General features: G+C 39.6%; 1 protein-coding gene across 1 annotated transcript in view; it reads right to left on the reverse strand.

The window, feature by feature from the left end:
* Window positions 1-15,950: 15,950 nt before the first annotated feature.
* Window positions 15,951-20,724, reverse strand: part of LOC126268098 (methyl farnesoate epoxidase-like) — a 279,495-nt gene continuing 274,721 nt past the window's right edge. The window contains exons 8-9 of the mRNA XM_049973605.1: window positions 16,539-16,680; window positions 15,951-16,461 (exon numbers count right to left, since the gene is read on the reverse strand). Coding sequence (XP_049829562.1) covers window positions 16,286-16,461; window positions 16,539-16,680 — 318 coding nt within the window. The 3' untranslated portion in view covers window positions 15,951-16,285. The remainder of the gene's footprint in view (window positions 16,462-16,538; window positions 16,681-20,724) is intronic.

Here is a 20,724-nt window from a genome sequence, read left to right on the forward strand (position 1 = left end):
GCAGAAACTATCTTGCACACACCTCCTGTGAGACCCACATTCTCAACTTATATGTCCACACACTGCATTCGTAGTGTCCCTATCCAACACACTCATCACTCATGGAAGATATTCTTACCAAGTTCTGTAAGAGTTCAGGCAATATGTGTGCATCTGCACAGAAGATTGTCAGACCTGTATACTTATATGGATATGGTGTCTGTCCTTTCAGACATGTCTGAAAGAAAAGACACCATATCCATATAAGTATATGGTTCTGGCAATACCGGCCATTACCTTGTTCTTCTGTGTGCATGCACACATATTACCCGAACTCTTACGGGACTTGGTAAGAATGTCTTCCATGGGTAATGAGTGTGTTGGGTAAGGACACCATGAATGTATTGTGTGGACATATAAGATGAGAACGTGGGTCTCACGGGAGGTGTGCTCAAGATAGTCCCTGCAATTGCACTCTCCTCAGTGCCCTCGGTGGCTGAGATGGAGAGAGTGTCTGCCATGTAAGCCAGAGATCCCGGGTTTGAGTCCTGGTCGGAGCACACATTTTCATCGGTCTCCGTTGATATATATCAACACCCATAAGCAGTGAAGGTATTAATACATAATTCTAATTTCTTTCTATTAGGAATTTCCCTAGTCCTCACACTAGAAAACAACTGAAGTCATTTCTAGGACTCTGTTCTTATTTTGGACCTTTCCTGTCACAACAACTACTGAACAGTAAGCATCTTCTAGATTTTCTTAAGAAGACACTGGTATGGATCTGGTCTGAGCAGTGCCAGCAAGATTTTGATAACACAAAACTGAATACAAACATTTTAGACCATCCAGACTTTAGTTTAGATTTTTGTATGCTGTGTGATGTGTCATGCAGTGGCTTGGGTTGTTGCCTATTTCCAGTATTTAAGAATGGAAAAGAGGAACAGGTAAATACCAATTAATTTGCAAGCCTCACTGTAAGTGAATGTGAATTTACTTATTCAACCAATGCTCCTGAAACTCTTTCTATAGTCTGGGCTTTCAAAAAGTTTAACTATTATTTGTATGGTGTCAGGCTGGGTTACATGAAGCAAAATCCTGAAATCGACAGTCTCGCTTTTGCAGATGATCTAACAATTTTTTTCTGATTCCATGGAAGCAGCTGAGAGACAGAATAATGAGTTTAATGTACAGGCACACAAGACTGGCCTCCAAATTTCTTTTGAGAAAAACGAGGTTATAATGAACATAAATTCACCACCAAGGGAGCTTGTATTGGGTCAAGGCAAAATTAAGCGAGTTGAAAAGTTTAAATATCTCGGAGAATGGATAACAGTAACCTTATCAGAGAAAGAAGCCTTCATATCACACATGCACAAAATGAAAATGGCATTCCATTTATTCAAAAACATTTACAACAAAAGATCAGTATTGTTCAATGAAAAGTTAAGGCATTACTGTAGTGCTATCCGTCCAGAGGTTTTGTGCACTTCTGAATACCTAGCAATGAACAAAAAAGGCCTAATCAAAAAGCTGGAGGCCAAGGAAAGGAAGACTTTGAGAAAGATCTTAGGTCCCATCAAAGAGAATGGTGAATATAGAAGACATCATAATCATTAACTATGTTCCCACATAGAGAAGATAACTGACACCATCCAGAAAAAGGGGATTATGTTTCATGGACATATGACTCGAATGAGCCCTGGAATAGTCATCAATTGCATGATCACCTACTTTCAGAAGAGAAAAACAAAATGGGCATAGTTCACAGAGGCGGAGAAAGATGTTAAAGAAATGAGACTCATCCGTGATGACATCTTGGAGCATGTCTCACTCAAGGAGAAACTTATGGTGTGGCAGGGTTTCCAAGAAAAGCCAAAATTGAAAACAGGGAAGGCTTGGACGAGGAGAGGAAGGAGCAACACTGAGAAAAAAGGTTGTGAGCAAACATCAGAACACGTAATGCAAGACAGTTAAAATGAAATAACGTGGTCCAAAGACAGCCTGCACGAAATGAATGAATGAATTAATGTATGGTAAACATGACAATTTATACAGATCACCAATTGCAAACATTTTTGTTAACATGTAAGTTAGTTCACCCTAGATTTATCCCTGCAGAATTACTCATTCGAGATTGTGTACATTAAAGGTAAAGACAACATCATTGCTGATGCTTTGTCTTGTCTTCCACAAGGTATGAATGATTGTAACCCTGGCCTTGAAAATGTGATCGACTACAGAATGGTCCTAATGCAGGATAAACTATATTATCAATATTATATTAATTTGTCTAGAAATATGGCAGCTTTACAAAAATCTGATACACACTGGAACAAGGTGAGAGAAGTACTAACCATGCTGATGCAGCATACTAATGCAAGATACAGATACTACTCTAGTACTATTAAGGGAAAATAGGAATTCAAGATAGGCATGCAAGTACTACTGTGTACTCTTCACAAGTCTTCTGCACTAAAGCGGCACAACGCAAAGTGGCGTCTGATGTACGATGATCCGTATGTTATTGTCAACATACGTCATCCTGGTGCATACTTGTTGCAGACCCAAAAAGAAATAGAATCACTAGTCTTTATGCTTATCAAGACTTAAAGGTATTTCATTCTAAGCAGCAAACGTGTATCTATAAGTAATGAGTAAGTAAACTGTATATTTATAAAACACACTTACCTCTCAGTATTACTGTAGATCTGGATAGGCGCTCAAGGATGGTGTGTCATGTGAATGAATATATGTCCATAGTGGGAAGTGAAGCCACAATATCGCAGATCAGGTCTGGTTCATCACTGAGCTAACATAGTAAGCAACGGAATTTAGAGTTGTCATCAGCAACACCGTGTAGCTGCAGGACGTGGTCTACTGAGGCAGACTGTGTGTGTGGGTGGTCCTTGTGAAGGGGCGGTAGTTGAGGCCAATAGATGTGGAAGTCTTGTTGAAATGGTTTGTTGGAAACTATTACTCCATGTCTGTAGTTCTGCAGTGTAACTGGCTTGGGTGCAGTAGCGGTACTAGTTCACGACACTGTCAGTAGCACATGGCACAGAAGGTGCAGCTGGCTCCACTGTGGTCAAGAAATCACTGAATCAGGTGTTTGACAGAGTAACACCAACAGGCATGGAATGGACCAGCATGGAAAAGTTGACATTAGTTGACCGATGTGTGGAATATGATGGAGTACATTTTCTTGGCCTCTCCCCTACATGTGCATTAAAATTGTTAAAATCACCTAATGGTTGTGGTACACACGCTGCAGATGCGGCAGGAATGGCATGTGCCATGAGAAACACACATAAAATGGATGATGATACTGTGGGGGGTGGGTGGGTAGGGGGGTGGCTGGGGCAAAATCCAGAGTTACAGGGTAAACATGACATTTCCTGTCCTGAGAATCTGGCTTGATTTGTATCTCCACTGACCTCGGTGGAAAGTTCACACTGACACTTGAGGAATATGTAAACATTGTCACTGGTGTTTGAGTACATTGTGTTGGCTGTTGTTGAGCACTTGGAACAGGCGGGAAGTTCACATTCGACGTGAAATGATGACTGAGAAGTTTTGTGATCAAAAAACGTTCTGTTGGTATGGAACACTGCCAAACGACTGCAGATTCATGTACAATAACAAAAAGTTATTGTTTGTACCTGATGCTGGCACACGTGGCTGTGGGAATGTACAAGCATGGTCCTGTTGAGTACAGCTAGTCAGTGTGTTTGAAAGCTGCATTGAACTAATCTGAACACAAGGTGAATAATTGGAAAATGATGCCAGAGCGTCAATTTGAAAACCTAATTGTCATATGTGCATTGTAGCGGGTGGCAAGTGATCCATTGTGTACTGCTTGATGGAAGAGGGTTCATTGTAGCACTTGCAAATAAATTCAGGGTCACTAGTATAGGTTTAGTGTTCTAGGATTGCCGGATCCAGTTATGTACACTATAGCACGTGTACACCAATGTCTGTGTATGTATGGATGGATATGAATGTATGTGTGTATGCGCGAGTCCATACCTGCCCTTTTTTCCCCCTAAGGTAAGTCTTTCCGCTCCCGGGATTGGAGTGACTCCTTATCCTCTCCCTTGGGACCCGCATCCTTTCGTCTTTCCTTTTCCTTCCCTCTTTCCTGGCGGGGCGGCCACCGGTTGCGAGGGATTGATGTTCTGTGTGTGTGTTTGTGTGTTTTGTTCGTTGTGCCTGTCTGCCGGTGCTTTCTCATTTGGTAGGTCTTGGAATCTTTGTTTTTAAATATATATATAATAAGCATCAAACGAAAAAACTACAAAGAACAAAACTTGTCTAACTTGAAGGGGAGGCCAGATGGCGCTATGGTTGGTCCGCTAGATGGCGCTGTCATGGGTTAAACAGATATCAACTGCGTTCTTTTTAAATACGAACCTAAATCTTCTATTACGTATTCTTGTAGTATGTAAAGAAATATGAATGTTTTAGTTGGACCACTTTTTTCACCTTGCATAGATGGTGCTGTAATAGTCACAAAAATATGGCTCACAATTTTAGACAAACAGTTGGTAACAGGTAGGTTTTTTAAATTAAAATGAGGAACGTAGGTACATTTGAACATTTTATTTCAGTTGTTCCACTGTGATACATGTACCTTTGTGAACTTATCATTTCTGAGAACGCATGCTGTTACAGCATGTTTGTCTGTAAATACCACATTAATGCAACAAATGCTCAAAATGATGTCCATCAACCTCAATGCATTTGGCAATACATGAAACGACATTCCTCTCACTAGTGAGTAGTTTGCCTTCTGTAATGTTCGCACACTTTGACAATGTGCTAATGCATGTTGTCAGGCATTGTTGGTGGATCATGATAGCAAATATCCTTCAACTTTCCCCACAGAAACAAATAGGGGGACGTCAGATCCGGTGAACATGCGGGCCATGGTATGGTGCTTCGACAACCAATCCACCTGTCACGACATATGCTATTCAATACTGCTTCAACTGCATGCAAGATATGTGCTGGACATCCATCATGTTGGAAGTACATCGCCCTTCTGAAACATCTTGTAGTAACATCAGTGGAACATTACGTAGGAAGTCAGCATACATTGAACCATTTAGATTGCCATCTATAAAATGGGGGCCAATTATCCTTCCTCCCATAATGCCACACCATACATTAACCCTACAAGGTCGCTGATGTTCCATTTGGCGCAGCCATTCTGGATTTTCTGTTGCCCAATAGTGCACATTATGCCGGTTTACGTTACCACTGTTGGTGAATTACACTCCGTGGCTAAATAGAATGCATGCAAAAAATCTGTCATCATTCTGTAATTTCTCTTGTGCCCAGTGGTAGAACTGTACACGATGTTCAAAGTCACCGGCATGCAATTCCTGGTTCATAGGAATATGGTATGGGTGCAATCGATGTTGAAGTAGCACTCTCAACACCAACGTTTTTGATGTTCCCGATTCTCACATAGCTTTCTGCTGCTGATGTGTGGATTAGCTGCAACAAGAGCTAAAACATTTACTTGGCCATCATCATTTGTTGCAGGTCGTGGTTAACGTTTCACATGTGGCTGAACGTTTTCTGTTACCTTAAATAACATAACTATCCAGCGAACATTCTGGACACTTGGATGATGTCTTCCAGGATACCGAGCAGGATACATAGCACACGTCCGTTGAGCATTTTGATCACATTAGCCATACATCAACACAATATCAATCTTTTCCACAATTGGTAAACGGTCCATTTTAACATGGGTAATGTATATGAAGTAAATACTGTTCGCACTGGCAGAATGTTATGTGATACCACATACTTATATGTTTGTGACTATTTCAGCGTCATCTACCACAAAGCAGTCCAACTAAAACATTCATATTTGTTTACATACTACACGAATATGCAATGAAAAATGGGGGGGTTCTTATTTTTTTAAAAAAACGTTGTTGATATCCCTTTGACCTATGGCAGCACCATTTAGCAGGCCAACCATAGCGCCATCTGGTTTCCCCCTTCAAGCTAGACGAGTTTCATTCTTTGTAGTTTTTTCCATTGATGCTTATTCCGTGAGATGTTTGGCCCAGTCGCTATCAATGGAGCACCCTGTATAAAGTTTTGGATGAGATTTTCTCAAACACTATACAGCATGTAAAAATAATGGGTAAGACAAGTTTGTAAGCTCAAAAGGAGACATGAAATGATACTACATGTGACCCCCAGCCCCCGCCCCCTTGTGTGGGGTGGGAGGCCACTTTAAAATCTTAAATGGAAATCCCCATTTTTATTGCAGATTCGGATTCTGCATAAAAAGTAATTGAGTTTTTTAACCATTGACAGACGGCCCTGAAATCAAGAAAAACGTAAAATTTGGCAAGAACTCCAACATATTTAGAACGGTCCGAGAAGGTCGCATCAAATCGATACAAAATGTGCACTAATATTTTCATTGCACCAAATTAAGCTATTTTTTTGCAAAATGTATCCCACTAGTCACAGTTTTTGATGGAGTGAGGCAGAATGGTATTAAAATCTCGTTAGGGAACTCTTCACAATTGCATTACTCATCCGATTGTGGCATTACCATGGCCAAACTGCGAAGTATGGCTCAGTATAAAGGTTAGTGCAATGCGATCAGATATCATTTAACTATCAGATTGTGAACCATAAACAACAACTGATGAAACCAAATTATTCTTTAACAAAACATGACTTACTATCCTCCTACAGAGATTGTTGATATGATGTTAATTTTAGGTGAATACCACAACAATTACACTGCAGCTGCACAATTATATGTGGATAGTTTGCCAAACAGACAACATCCAATCGAAAACATTATTCAAAATTTCACTCAATGACCTCAAAATGGATACATGCTCTGTCCACCTTCTCATCGCGAATACAATGATAATGTTCCTTGTACCTTTATCACTTTCACCTGTGTTCAACTGTATCCTGAAACTAGTAGTCATGCAACTCAGAGTCAAACTGGATTACCGAAATCAACTGTTTTTTGGATTTTGAAGACACACAAATATCATCTGTAGCATATCACATTGACACAGGCATTAACGCCAAAAGATATGCAACTATGAATGCATTTCTGCCAGTGGGCCTTGGAAATGATAAGAGGTGTCAATGATTTTTTTTAGATAGTTATGTTCACTGATGAAGCCACATTAAAAAACAATGGCAAATTAAATTGTCATGATTGTAATTATTGGTCCCAGTCAATTCACGCTGGTACAGGCCCATTGACAATCAACACAAACGGTCGTTAATGGTCTGGTGTGTAATTTTAAACAGTTACTTGATAGAACCGTATTTTTTTTTTTACCAAAATTTTACTGGGGAATATTATTTACAACTTCTCCACGACAATTTGTTGGAACTAATGGGAGTTGTTGATTTAGAAACTAGGCAACGAATGTGGTTCCAACAGGATGGAGCAGCTCCCTATTATGCTAACAATGTGCGTAATGTTTTAAATTTACTGTACCCTGGTCAGTGGATAGGACACGGCCGACCAATTCAGTGGCCTCCACGTTCACCAGACCTAACATTGCCTGACTTTTTCTGGTGGGTATATTTATGCTGTTCATTTTTGGAACACAACCTATGACCAGCTTAGAGACAGAAGTGATGAAACTTTCTGCAGGACCTGACAATCATTTCACTGGACATTGCTCAAGCACGTACAGTGCAAGCTGTTACTGATTTATTTGACTGATGGGGCTCCTAAGTGCTATACCACCTACTGCACTCCCCTGACATAAGCCCTTGTAAGTTTGACTTGATTTCTAAACTGAAGGAAACACTTCACAGCATTCACTTCAGAACTGCTACAAATTCGTTGGACAATAGACCACACCACTCGAGCTGTCAACACAACTGACACTGCTAAGAGTATCTATGACTTCCACATCGCTGGCAATGGATTATACACAATGCTGGTGACTTCAGAACTTTGAAACACGTACCTATTTTGTACGAGCTGTAAATAAGTAGCTACCACTATTGAAGTTCCAACCCTCATGTTACACATGGATAGTTTAGTAGCAGCAGGGAACTGAATACTGACAGAAAACATCTGCAAGTAATGAATTTACATGTAGCACAATCATATTTTTGAATCTCTATCATTTTGAGATTACTGAAGAAGTATTAAAATTAGCCTATTGGCTTCTGTCTCGAGTTCTTTGGCTAATGTTCATGTGATGTTTTCTGACATTTCACCAGAATCAGTGGCTCGCATTGTCAGTTTTTTGCCCTCCATTGCTGGTGGTGAACTAGAGCCAAGCTCAAAGCTGCAGACTGTATGTACCAGTCACACCATCATCCCAGGGCTCCTCCACAGTCATTTCCACTTTGGTTCTCCTCTTGCTACCTGCAACAGTTGTTCGCCGCAGCATGGGAAGCCAGGATCTGAAACTTCCAGGGAGATTAAAACTGTGTGCCAGACTGAGGCTCGAATTCGGGTCCTTTGCCTTTCATGGGCAAGTGCTCTACCACCTGAGCTACGCAAGCATGACTCAAACTCCGTCCTCACAGCTTTAATTCCTACCTTCCAAACTTCACAGAAGCTCTCCTGCGAACCATGCAGAACTAGCACTCCTGGAAGAAAGGATATTGCGGAGACATGGCTTAGCCACAGCCTAGGGATTGTTTCTGGAATGAAAGTTTCACTCTACAGCTTCTGTGAAGTTTGGAGGGTAGGAGACAAGCTACTGGTGGAATTAAAGCTGTGCGGATGGAGCGTGAGTCATGCTTGTGTAGCTCAGTTGGTAGAGCACTTGCCTGCGAAAGGCAAAGGCCCTTAGTTCGAGTCTCGGTCCGGCACACAGTTTTAATCTGTCAGGAAGTTTCATATCAGCACTTATTCCACTGTAGAGTGAAAATTTCATTCCAGAAACAACTCCCAGACTGTGGCCAAGCCATGTCTCTGCAATATCCTGTTTTCCAGGAGTGCCAGTTCTGCAAGGTTCGTGGGAGGGCTTCTGTGAAGTTAGGAAGATAGGAGACAAGGTACTGGAGGAATTAAAGCTGTGAGGATGGAGTGTCAGTTGTGCTTTGGTAGCTCAGTTGGTAGAGCATTGCCCGTGAAAGGCAAAGGTCCCGAGTACGAGTCTTGGTGCGGCACACAGTTTTAATATGCCAGGAAGTTTCATATCAGTGCTCACTCTGCTGTAGAGTGAAAATTTCAGTCAAGCCAGTATCTGTTTACACTCAGCTTTCTTATTTCTTGTCGAAGCTATTCCATATTTTTGTATTTCTATAGCTTCTCTGAACAAGCAGGTGTGATAGTGCTCATCTACAGCCAGAACTTCAATGTCGGTGTCTCACAATGTGTGCTCTGCCACAGCCAATTTCTTCATCCTCCCCAACTTGTAATGTTCTGATGTTGTTTGATCCCGGTGTTGATTGATTGTCCAGTCATTCAGACACATGTACATGGCTGTGGTACATTCCTGACATTGCAAGTGGAGCCCTTATCTACTTTGCTGATCTAAGACACTCTTTGACCTTATTTGGCAGTTTGAAAATAGTCTTTACACCATGTTTGCACAATATATGGCTGATCCTGTCTGTCACTTTTGGATTGTATATCAGAAAGGCCATACCCGACATTTCTTTTTCTGATTTGTCAGTTTGCTGAGTGTTTGGCTCTGTTACACTTCTAATATAACTTGTGAAGTACCCATTGCTTATCAAAAAACTTTCCAGGTGTTGCATTTTGCATCTGAGGTGACACAGCTCACATATTCACCCTGCTCACATTACGAACATATTAATCATGTGTCTTTTCTGGCTCAGATGGAGGTTTCATACTTTGTGCTGTTATTAGTCCTTGTGTGCTGGTCTTCAATACACCCTGTGTCCCCGGTTTTCACCATATTTTATGATTGGCACATCTAGAAATGGTAGTTTTTTGTCTTTTCTACTTCCATGGTAAATTTTATATTAGCACAGAGGCTGTCCAAGTGTCTTAGGAAGTCACTGAACTCTTCTTCACAATTGCTCCACACAACAGAAGTATTATCGATGTATCTGCACTACAGTTTATGTTTACAAGTTGCCAAGTCCAGTGCCTGTGCTTCGAAATGTTCCAAGAAGTTGGTCACCACTGTACTAAAAGGACTACCCATGGCAACATCTTCCAGCTGGTCATAGAGATTGCCATTAAACATGAAATAGCGCATGTTGGGACTTTCATGAAAGAACTTTGTGACGTCTTGCAGGAAAATGGAACTGATGTGCTCCAGATAGTCAGTGAGTGGCACTTTTGGAAACAAAAAAACAATGTTGAAGCTGATCAGGATGTCATTTGGTGAAAGTTTTAGTTTCTTCAGCTTCTCATCTGACATTTCATTGAGAAGCTGGCAATTTGTAAAACTAAGGTGTGGTGCAGATATATCTATGATACTTTTGTTATGTGGAGCCATCGTGAAGAACAACTCAAGGACTTCCTAAGACACTTGAACAGCATCTGTGCCAACCTAAAATTTACCACGGAAGTAGAAAACACACAAAACTACCATGTCTAGACATACTGGTCACAAGGGATGGTGAGAACCTGGGACACAGCATGTATCCAAAACTGATACATGTGGACCGATACCTGCACAAACTATCAAACCACCACCCAAGCCAGAAAAGTGACATGATTAACATGCTCATAACTTGAGCAGGATGAATATGAGAGCTGCGTCACCTCAGATGCAAAATGAAACACCTGGAAAGTGTTTTAGGAGCAATGGGTACTCCACAAGTTATATTACAAATGTAACAGAGCCACACACTCAGCGATGTGACAAATCAGAAAAGACATGTCAGGTACAGCCTCTCTGCTCTAAAATCACAGAATGACATGCAAAATTAGCCATATATTGTGCTGCATGATGTAAAGATTATTTTCAAACCGAAAAAAAGATGAAAGAGTGTCTTAGATTGGCAAAGTAAAAAAAGACCATACCTGCAATGTCAGGAATATACTGCATACCATGCACATGCGGAATAGTTTATATCAGAATGACTGTATGATCAATAAACATGAGGATCAAAGAACATAGGCGATATTACAGATTGGGGCAAGTGGAGAAATTGGCTGTGGCAGAGCTTACACCCAACCAGTGTCTGTGAAAGCCTTAACAGTTTTGTATTAAAATCAGCACAGGTATTTCACTTTACTAGTGAACATGATAAGACAGTTGAATAATAATGTATTATTTACAGCATCCAGAGGAGTTTCACTCTAGGCAGAGACAATAATATAGATCAAAGTTACATATGGCATTTTCTTACAGACTAAAAATAGGCATAGTGAAAGTAGTATGTACAATTTCCAGAAGTGTTTCACTCTGGGAAGCAGCTATAAAGAAACATATATGGCAAAGGTAAACTGGAAAAAGAAGAAACAGTTCATTTCATTGGGGAAGCGCTATTTCTCCCATAAACTACTCACCATGGAGATAGTGCACCCACTATTAACGTCAACTCATTTAGAGTTAAAAGTCAGTAATTTTTCACTTCGTGTTTTGTAAAAGATAAAAAAATAAAAGTTTGAGGTATAAACATCATACAAATTCATGGTCATATAGACATAGTTTGTCCCTGTCACTGATTCAAGAATCTAAGTCATCTCAGATATGTATTACTCCTAGCAATTTTTATCTTTTGTAAATGCACCAATGGTGGCTGATCAGAGGATGTGGTAGTACAAGGATTGACTGACAACTAATGCCTCCATCTTTGTAATTCTTCAACAGTTGGCAGCATTGGTATGCAGCAGTTACTGGTTTGTTCTGAAGTCTATTCTCTACAGCTTCAGTTGGCAGAAAGCCTTAGCACTGAATGGTTGTGTTGTTGCAGTGTAAAGTATAGATCCCTGCAGAGAAGGTCAGTGAATGCAATTTAAGCAATGTGCAGTCATTGAAATCTTGACAGCAGAAGGTGTCACCCCAAGGTTATTCATCAGAGAATGAAAGCAGTTTATGGTGACTGTGTTCATGTCAGTACTGTGTGTCTTCATTCTCATAACACGAGAGGAGTTCCTGGCAAATTTCAAGTCTATGTGCTTTCATTTGAGGAGAGAGCAACCAGGGTACCCATTGTGCACAGATCTTCCGATAGCCAAGCAAAGGAACAACGTGACCCACACATTCATGTGAAATGCCACCATTGTTTGCAGTTTCTCTGAAAGATATGACAACTGCCCTGCATCAATCTGTCAACATTTTGCTTGTGGAACTCGATGGATGTCCTATTCTTTGTTTGTCATGCAGGTCAGATTCCCCCCCCCCCCCCCCCCCCCCACCTCAACATCTTTAAGCTTACTCATCAATCAATGCACAGTATTCACATCAACACAGTCACCATAAACTGGTTTCATTCTCTCATGAATCTCCTTTGGGGTGACACCTTCTGCTGTCAAGAATTCAATGACTGCACATCGCTTAAATTGCATTGACCAACTGTCTGTGCATGGTTCCGTACTTTACACTTTTACACTGTTACAACACTAACATTCAATGCTCAAGCTTTCTTCCAACTGGAGTTGTAGAGAAGAGGCTACAGAACAAGCCAGTAAGTGCCGCATTCCAATACTGCCAACTGTTGAAGAGATATGAAGGTGGAGGCATTACTTTTCAGTCAACCCTCATAATAGTATCAATAATTATTTTTACAGTAAACCTTCATGCACTTTTGTCAGTGGTAGAGAAAGACATTATTCCTCCTACACCATGAGCATTAGAATGCAAGTCAAAGTGCAAAGTCTTAGTGATAACCTAAAGTAACCAGAGGTGTGAAGCATATAGTGGAGATGTCAGACGCATGCGAGGCCACCTGAAACTGCTCCATTGGCATATAACATGATGTCACTGCTAGGAATAGAAGAGGTGATGCATGCTGTCGTAGCCCAGTTGCTGTGTTCTTCCATGGCATGGGAGGCCAGCAGTATGGCGATGACTCTCTAGGTTCAATTACATTACTTGTTCCTTGTGCAGTTAATATCGATGAAGCCTAACCTACCTTCTACAGGCACTGATGTAATGCTTTTGAGTGAGGTCATCATTGTTTCCTTGTAGGAGCTTTTGTTTTCAAGGAGATATGTAACTGAATGATATGAAGCTTTGAAGAAAGTTCATTTGACACTTTCTTTAGACCATCTGCAGAAAGACAAGTTCAGAACATGTGCACTGCAGAGTTCATGGTAGGAGCAGCATAAGTAGATACATGTTAACTCTACAAAAGGAAAATTATTGTGCCAGCCTTGTTTCCTCTTAAGCACAAGAAAAATTTTATTGTCCATTGCAGGTTTTGACGATCTGAAAATCTCTCTAGAGGTTTAGGATGTAACGCATCTTCTAAATACCATATAAGTACCTTTATTTCATATAAAGAATTATACAGACAAGTGTTTAGTATTCAGAGCTGCTTAATGAATGTCACAGACTCATGATAGTTCTAACTGCCATCATAAGTCTTTTGTGTAAGCAGGAGCTATCTTTCAGAGGTCCTGATGAGACAGAAGAGTCCCTGAAACATGGAAACTTCAAGGCCATTTTTTCATGCTAAACAGAAATGAAGATCTGAGAGGAAACCAGAGGAAAATGGGCTATTTCCATGGATTTTCAAAAACTGTACTAAATGAACTGATTGAATGTATATGTGAAGAATTTTTTAATATATTCATTCAACTTTGGATTGTCCTTCATTTCATGCCTGTAATTGTGGATGAAGCAACAGAAGTTTCAGACAAGTTGCAGTGCTCTGGTGTTGTGAGACTAGTGGACTCCAAAGGTGACATTCAGCAACATTTTATTTGCCATCAGGTGTAGTTCTTTTTGTCACATAGTGTTTCTTTTTGCAGTTGACAGGAACTTTCTCACCTTCTTTCAGTACCTGTACAGCATGGTGATAAGAAATGGCAAGCTTCAGCATTGATTCATTGTACGTAAAATATCAGAAACATTAATTTGAACTGATCTAGTACTAGTATTATCTTTTTAGAGGTAGAGTCATTGGACAAAAAATCAATGTTCACATCTACAGTTAGTGTGATGTTAACCCAACCATTTTTATGGCAGTGTTTACTGTCTACGTCAACAAGCAGGTCACTAAGAACATCAAAGAAAATATCTAGGCAACCAGGTGGAGGTCTGTTAAGGCCTATAATAATTAAGTTCTCTTTTCCCCATTTGTTATTGTTCTATTATGCACTCAACATTGAAAGTACTTACATCTGTTACATCATAGTTACTACCACTCATGCAAGGATAGCTACCCCGCAACCATGTTTCTCGTTTCTACTGAAGGCAAAGCAATAGATTATGGAGAGTGGCTTAAATAAACTATTTAGCTCATCTGTGTATCAGTGTTCACTTATAACTAAAACATCAGAGTTAACAATTGCTGCAGAGGTATCCAACTTTATTGTTCTTATTGCTAAGACTTTGAAAGTTCTGCTGAATTAATTGGAACGTGAGTTTGGAGGTGTTTTCAGGACTACAAAAGTTCCAGTGTATGATATTAGGGCTGAGGTCCTCCTGCTCGACCACATAGGGAGATTTAAAGCTACCAGGCTGTCCAGAAGGGTTAGCACTATAATGGAAGTGGCTGGGAGTAAAATTTCAGTCTACTTTACAACTTTCCCCCTCCACAGACAAATTTGAGCAGGTGATATCATGGTTCCTGTAGCAGCTAAACATGCTCAGTCTGTCACTCCTTTCATGAGGCAGAACAGTGAGAAAGGCAAGATACTTCACTACTCCTGGTCAGAATCATACACCGCTGCTATAAAAGAATTTCATGTAGTGCAGAACATTGAAATAAATTTAGAGTAAGAACCAGCATACATGGTAAGTTAAATACAATTTTTTACAGTTTGATGAGACAAAAATATTGCTGAAGTCCATTTTACCTGCTGCCCCCTCGATAGCTGCCCCTGTTACACATTACTTAATCTTGCATGTTCCAGAACAACAGCTTTTAGCCATGTATTCTACAGCCATTGTTTTAGTCACTGTTGCCATTTCATTTAATTCTGTATATGTATTTGCATATTAGTCAGTCAAGTGGTTCACTAGAAACATGTTTCAATTTGCAGCTTACGAAGTGTAGTAACTATTGTTTTCTATTAACCTATATAAGTTGTTTATTAGCTTGTGATAAACAAGAACAGCACAGTGGAGAATAAATCAGGCCATCACTACATGATTATTTCCCTAACAGATTATTGTATCATTCAGTTGTTAATGAAAATAAAACAGAAAGAAACTTCCACATGGGAAAAATATATTAAAAACAAAGATTCCAAGACTTACCAAGCGGGAAAGCGCCGGCAGACAGGCACATGAACAAAACACACAAACACACACACAGAATTACGAGCTTTCGCAACTGGCAGTTGCTTCGTCAGGAAGGAAGGAAGGAGAGGGAAAAATGAAAGGATGTGGGTTTTAAGGGAGAGGGTAAGGAGTCATTCCAATCCCGGGAGCGGAAAGACTTCCCTTAGGGGAAAAAAAGGACAGGTGTACACTCGCGCACACACACACACACACACACACACACACACATATCCATCCGCACATACACAGACACAAGCAGACATCTGCTTGTGTCTGTGTATGTGCGGATGGATATGTGTGTGTGTGTGTGTGTGTGTGTGTGTGTGTGTGTGTGTGTGTGTGTGTGTGCGAGTGTACACCTGTCCTTTTTTTCCCCTAAGGGATGTCTTTCCGCTCCCGGGATTGGAATGACTCCTTACCCTCTCCCTTAAAACCCACATCCTTTCATTTTTCCCTCTCCTTCCTTCCTTCCTGACGAAGCAACTGCCAGTTGCGAAAGCTCGTAATTCTGTGTGTGTGTTTGTGTGTTTTGTTCATGTGCCTGTCTGCCGGCGCTTTCCCGCTTGGTAAGTCTTGGAATCTTTGTTTTTAATCAGTTGTTAATGAGATAGACATAATTAAACTGCGAAGTATAGTATTGAAATTAAATTAGAATTTAATTGTTTGTTAATGGTCTGTATATCAACAACTGTCAATATGGAAATACTCCTCTCCTTGTTCACTTATAACATATTTTTATAAACTTCATCTCTACTTTTCACAATTTTCTTTCCTCTCACATATTTAAATAAAATTTTTGGAAGTAATGCTTTGGCAGTATGGAGATGAGAATTTAATAACATTTATTTACAAGTTATTAACTCTGTAATAAGTTCATTAAAATATATTCATCTATTACGTTTCGGTTGTTACAACAATAATGAAAACAAGTACATTTGTATTGTGTTGCAGCGTTATCGAGATTTGAAAATGATGTCATAAGTTTTTGGTGCAAGATTAAATCCCCCAAAAGCAGTAGGCTTCAGGTCAGTACCATCAGCAGGAACAAGTTGAAATTTTTGCAGGACTCCAGCAAAAGTTTGGAATAAAAAACTTTTTGCAAACTGCTCCCCCATACACCGACGTCGACCTGAAAGGAAAATTAAAACTCTCAGATATGAACCACAACTTATTTTATCATAACTCTTTCTAGTAGCACTAACTCACCAAGACCAAAAGGGAAGAATGTGTCATCCTCTCTAAGTAGTCCAGTTTCACTAATGAAACGTTCTGGTCGATAAACTTCAGGATCACCCCAGAGTTCTTTATCCATAAGCAGTGACCAGTGGTTTACCAGCACAATTGTATTCTGCATCAGAATGCATCATTTACTTTATGTTAGCAACTGCTTAAGGTTAGAAAGCATAAGAAAGGTCTCTGTTTATGTACACTATGCAGATAGTAGTATTAATTTTATTGATCTTATTTTTCAGGTTATAAATAACAATGTCATAAAAATGTTTTGAGTTTAGAAAATTCCATGTATAACATACATTATTAGAAAAGAAATAAAACACAGAGAATATACCAACACAATAGTCATACTTATACAGAAAATTTTCTTTCTTCCTTGAGCAGTGAAGCCGCAACACCAAGAGAGAAGTATGTCAGTTACCAAAGTTACTATGAGATGTAATAAAACAGTTTGTTTACAACAATAACAAAAAATAAGAATTGTACTGTTTGCTGACAAAATGGTTGATTTGCCACATTGAGCTATTGATAACTCGATCACATGTACAGTGTGTTCATTTTAACCGGAGTCACTGAACTATTTCAAAAAATACACATTGTATAAAAAAAAGTTATAGCTCCAATTTGTTTGTCTTGGAGGGTGACATCCAATTATACCACACTCAACCTACCTCCTTACCCCACGAGTGGGTGGCTGGGGCAACTTTGTAATCTTCAATGGAAACCATTGTTTTTTATTGCAGATTATAATTCTCTGTAAAATTGACATAAGTTTTGACTGAAGTATTTCCTTCATTTTTCCACAGATGACACTGTAATTGGAGAAATAGAAATGAGAACACAATTGCAGTTTATGCCTTGCTATTCAACAACTCTTGAATATCCACTGGCACGTGTGACCCCATGCTGTGAGAATAGGAAAGACTATTGTTTTATATCTTCTAATTAAACTTTATATAACTTCTGGCAGGTTATTAAAAATGTATGTTTGTGAATAATAGACACCTTTCTGGGCCAAAGTAAGTGACTTTATATCTTTTTGAAGATTATTCCTGTTTGTAGGATTGATTCCATGAACTGAGCTGTTGGTGTGAAAAAGAGATATATTTGAAAAATTAATTTCATTAAGGAATAAATTTATTGGGAAGTAATATTGGCATCAATATTTCACTAAGTATGCCTCCACAGGATGTTCTTGAGTTTACATGACAAATAACTTTTATTACACGTTTTTGAATTCAGAAAACTTAACTTGCTTGATGAGTTACCCCAGACAATAATACTGTATGAAATTATGGAATTAAAGTAAGAACACTATCTTTGGGAGGAACAGAAATGGTCTTAAATCAGTGCCCATTCTACTCCCACCATGTAGCTTGCTTGTCAGTCAGTCAATCAATCAATCAATCTGTTTATTTGTCCATTAACAATATACATTGTATGGATGAAGTCAATTACTATATAGTTTCTTATCTTTAATCTGTTTCAAAAACTTGGATACTAAATACAACTTCCCTGTGTACAAAGGTCCCCCAAGTACATGGTCTGTCAGCTGCTGAATATTTACTCAATCAGAGATCACCTGATCCCAAACCTATTACTACCGTCCTACTCCCTTTAATGATCTTTATGCTTATCAACAACTATTTCACCTTTGAGAGGCAGACATACAAACAGATTGTGGTACAATCATAGGAACCAGGATGTCTCCTTCCCATGCCAACCTTTTCACCAGTTACTTGGAGGGAGCTTTTCTGGGATCCATAAGTCTTCAGATCCTGGTTTGTTTTATGTACATTAATGGTATCTTTACCATATGGACTCATGGTGAGGCTGACCTGTTAAAATTTCTGGATCTCTGAATACCTTCTCCCAATTAAATTTCATGTGATCATATTCTGAATCCTTTGCCACTTCCCTTGATGATGATCTCACCCTCATCAAAGGCCAGCTACCAAACAGCATACTGACATTTTGACAGTTGCTATCTGTTTCATGTCAAACATTCCCTCTCATATAGCCTTGGCATTCAAGGCTAACATATTTGTTCAGATGCAGACGCTTACAGCAATACACCACCATTCTCACATCAGCCTTCACAGGTCATAATTATCCCACTAGCCTAGTTTAAAAGCAGATTTCCAGGGCAATCACATCCAATCCTGGTACTGCTTTTCCCTCCAAAAAACAACTTTAGAGCACATCACTGGTCACTCAGTATAATCCTGGTCTGGAATGTATTAATCAGTTACTTCAACAAGGCCATGACTCCCTAAAATCATGCCCTGAAATCCACTGTATACTGTCAGACCCTACACTCTTGCACCTATCTCCCTACCTTACGGCTGCTGTCCCTATAACTGTTCCCACTACAAGACTTGACCTATGCACCATCCTGTGACTACCTATACCAGCCGTGTCACTGACAAAACATATACTATCAAAGGGAGAGCAACCTATGAAATGACACATGTCCTATAACAACTGTTATGTAAACACTGTTCAGCCTTTTACATCAGCAGCACTACCTTCCAATTATCATTAGGATGAATGGTGTAGGCAGAGGGTGTACACTGGCAACATGCAGCAACCCATGGCAGAGCATTCTCTACAACACGCCAATCATGACCTTGCTGCACGTTTCACCACACACACACACACACACACACACACACACACACACACACACACACTGGATTCTCCCCCACACACCTCATAACTCCGTATGTGGGAACCAGCATTACAACATTTCCTTAGTTCTCGCCACCCACCTGATCTTAATTTACATTAATTTTTCCTGCCTCAGCGTTTCTTCACAGTAACTACTCCGTTCATCACTCTGTTTTGGTTTCCTACATCTTTCATTTTCTTACCAGTCTATTTTTTGTCACCCCCTCCCTTTTCTATTACATGCATTGTGCGTAGCTTTTCACTCTTACTAACTCAGGCACAATGTTTAAGCAGTAATCTCTGTCTTGCATATTACCCTGTCTAGCTCTCAGGTTTTCAAATCTCACCTGATGCAGCCCCAACAATCAGTCTTTCCTTCTCATTCTGTCCAGTAAATCTGCTCTGATCCCAGTTCTGGATGACTTTCCCAAAATCTACCACTTTTCATAGATCTCTCCAGTTCTTATCCTTCACCCTCTTGCATCACCTTCAAGACTTCTACTGAAGAAGGTGCCACTGGCTCCAAAAGCTTGCCTATTTATAATCCGCTATATGTGTGTCCTGCTGCCATTTGGTGAGTGGATTTTTTTATCTGTCCAGTTACCTTATTTTGACACAAAATTGTTCAATAGATATGCAATATTTTATCAACATTCATTACCAGGATGGAAGTCCAGCCTGTTACTAAAGAACAACTTAGAAATTAAGTGGACTTAATCACTTGGTGATGCTATATATATGGTAGACAATGCAGTTGTTTGCTCAAAATCACCCTCTTTCATCATTTCATTATATAAAACAATTTCATCAGTAAAGAATTCATGGCAATAAGTCTCCAATGTTTTACAAAGAGTAGTTTTTTTTAGAAAACAATGCATAACAGTTTTTTTGAATGGTTGAAAATAATGCTGTAGAAGAGCCTGCTGGGTGAAACTAGTGACAGGAGGTGAATTTTCTGTTAATAAACCTACGTTTTGACATCTTACAACATAAAAAATAATAGCATCAATAAAAGTTCCAGTACAGGAACAAACACAGGTTTAAAATTCAAAAGCTTGAGCCATCACTAAGAATAACACAAGTTTGATGGTTCAATAAGAACACTAAAAGTTTGTCGCTAGCAGAGACCATGCATAATGATGAGTAAAAGTAAAGAAGGCACTGTTGTGTGCTGCCTTCACATGTGCAACAATGAACAAAACTGTGTGGTAATTGAACAGGAAGATCTGAATGGGTGCTTGGTACTGGGATAAAGCAGCACAAAGTACAGGGTATTTATGTGTGATGCTGCACATGGAATTAATGGTCTCCAGTAATCAGAAGGTGGCGGTCCAAAGTGACTTGGAAAAACAAAAGGAGAAATGGTGTACAAGCTACAGACTGGTGGATTCTGACTGGCCCTGCTTTGGAAGCTATAACACTGATAAGCTATCTACCTGAAACATGCACAGAGCTGAACCACTGGATTTTTCCTGAAATATTTATTGTG

This window comes from Schistocerca gregaria, chromosome 4, assembly GCF_023897955.1.
Source record: "Schistocerca gregaria isolate iqSchGreg1 chromosome 4, iqSchGreg1.2, whole genome shotgun sequence".
NCBI classification, from domain to species: Eukaryota; Metazoa; Arthropoda; class Insecta; order Orthoptera; family Acrididae; genus Schistocerca; species Schistocerca gregaria.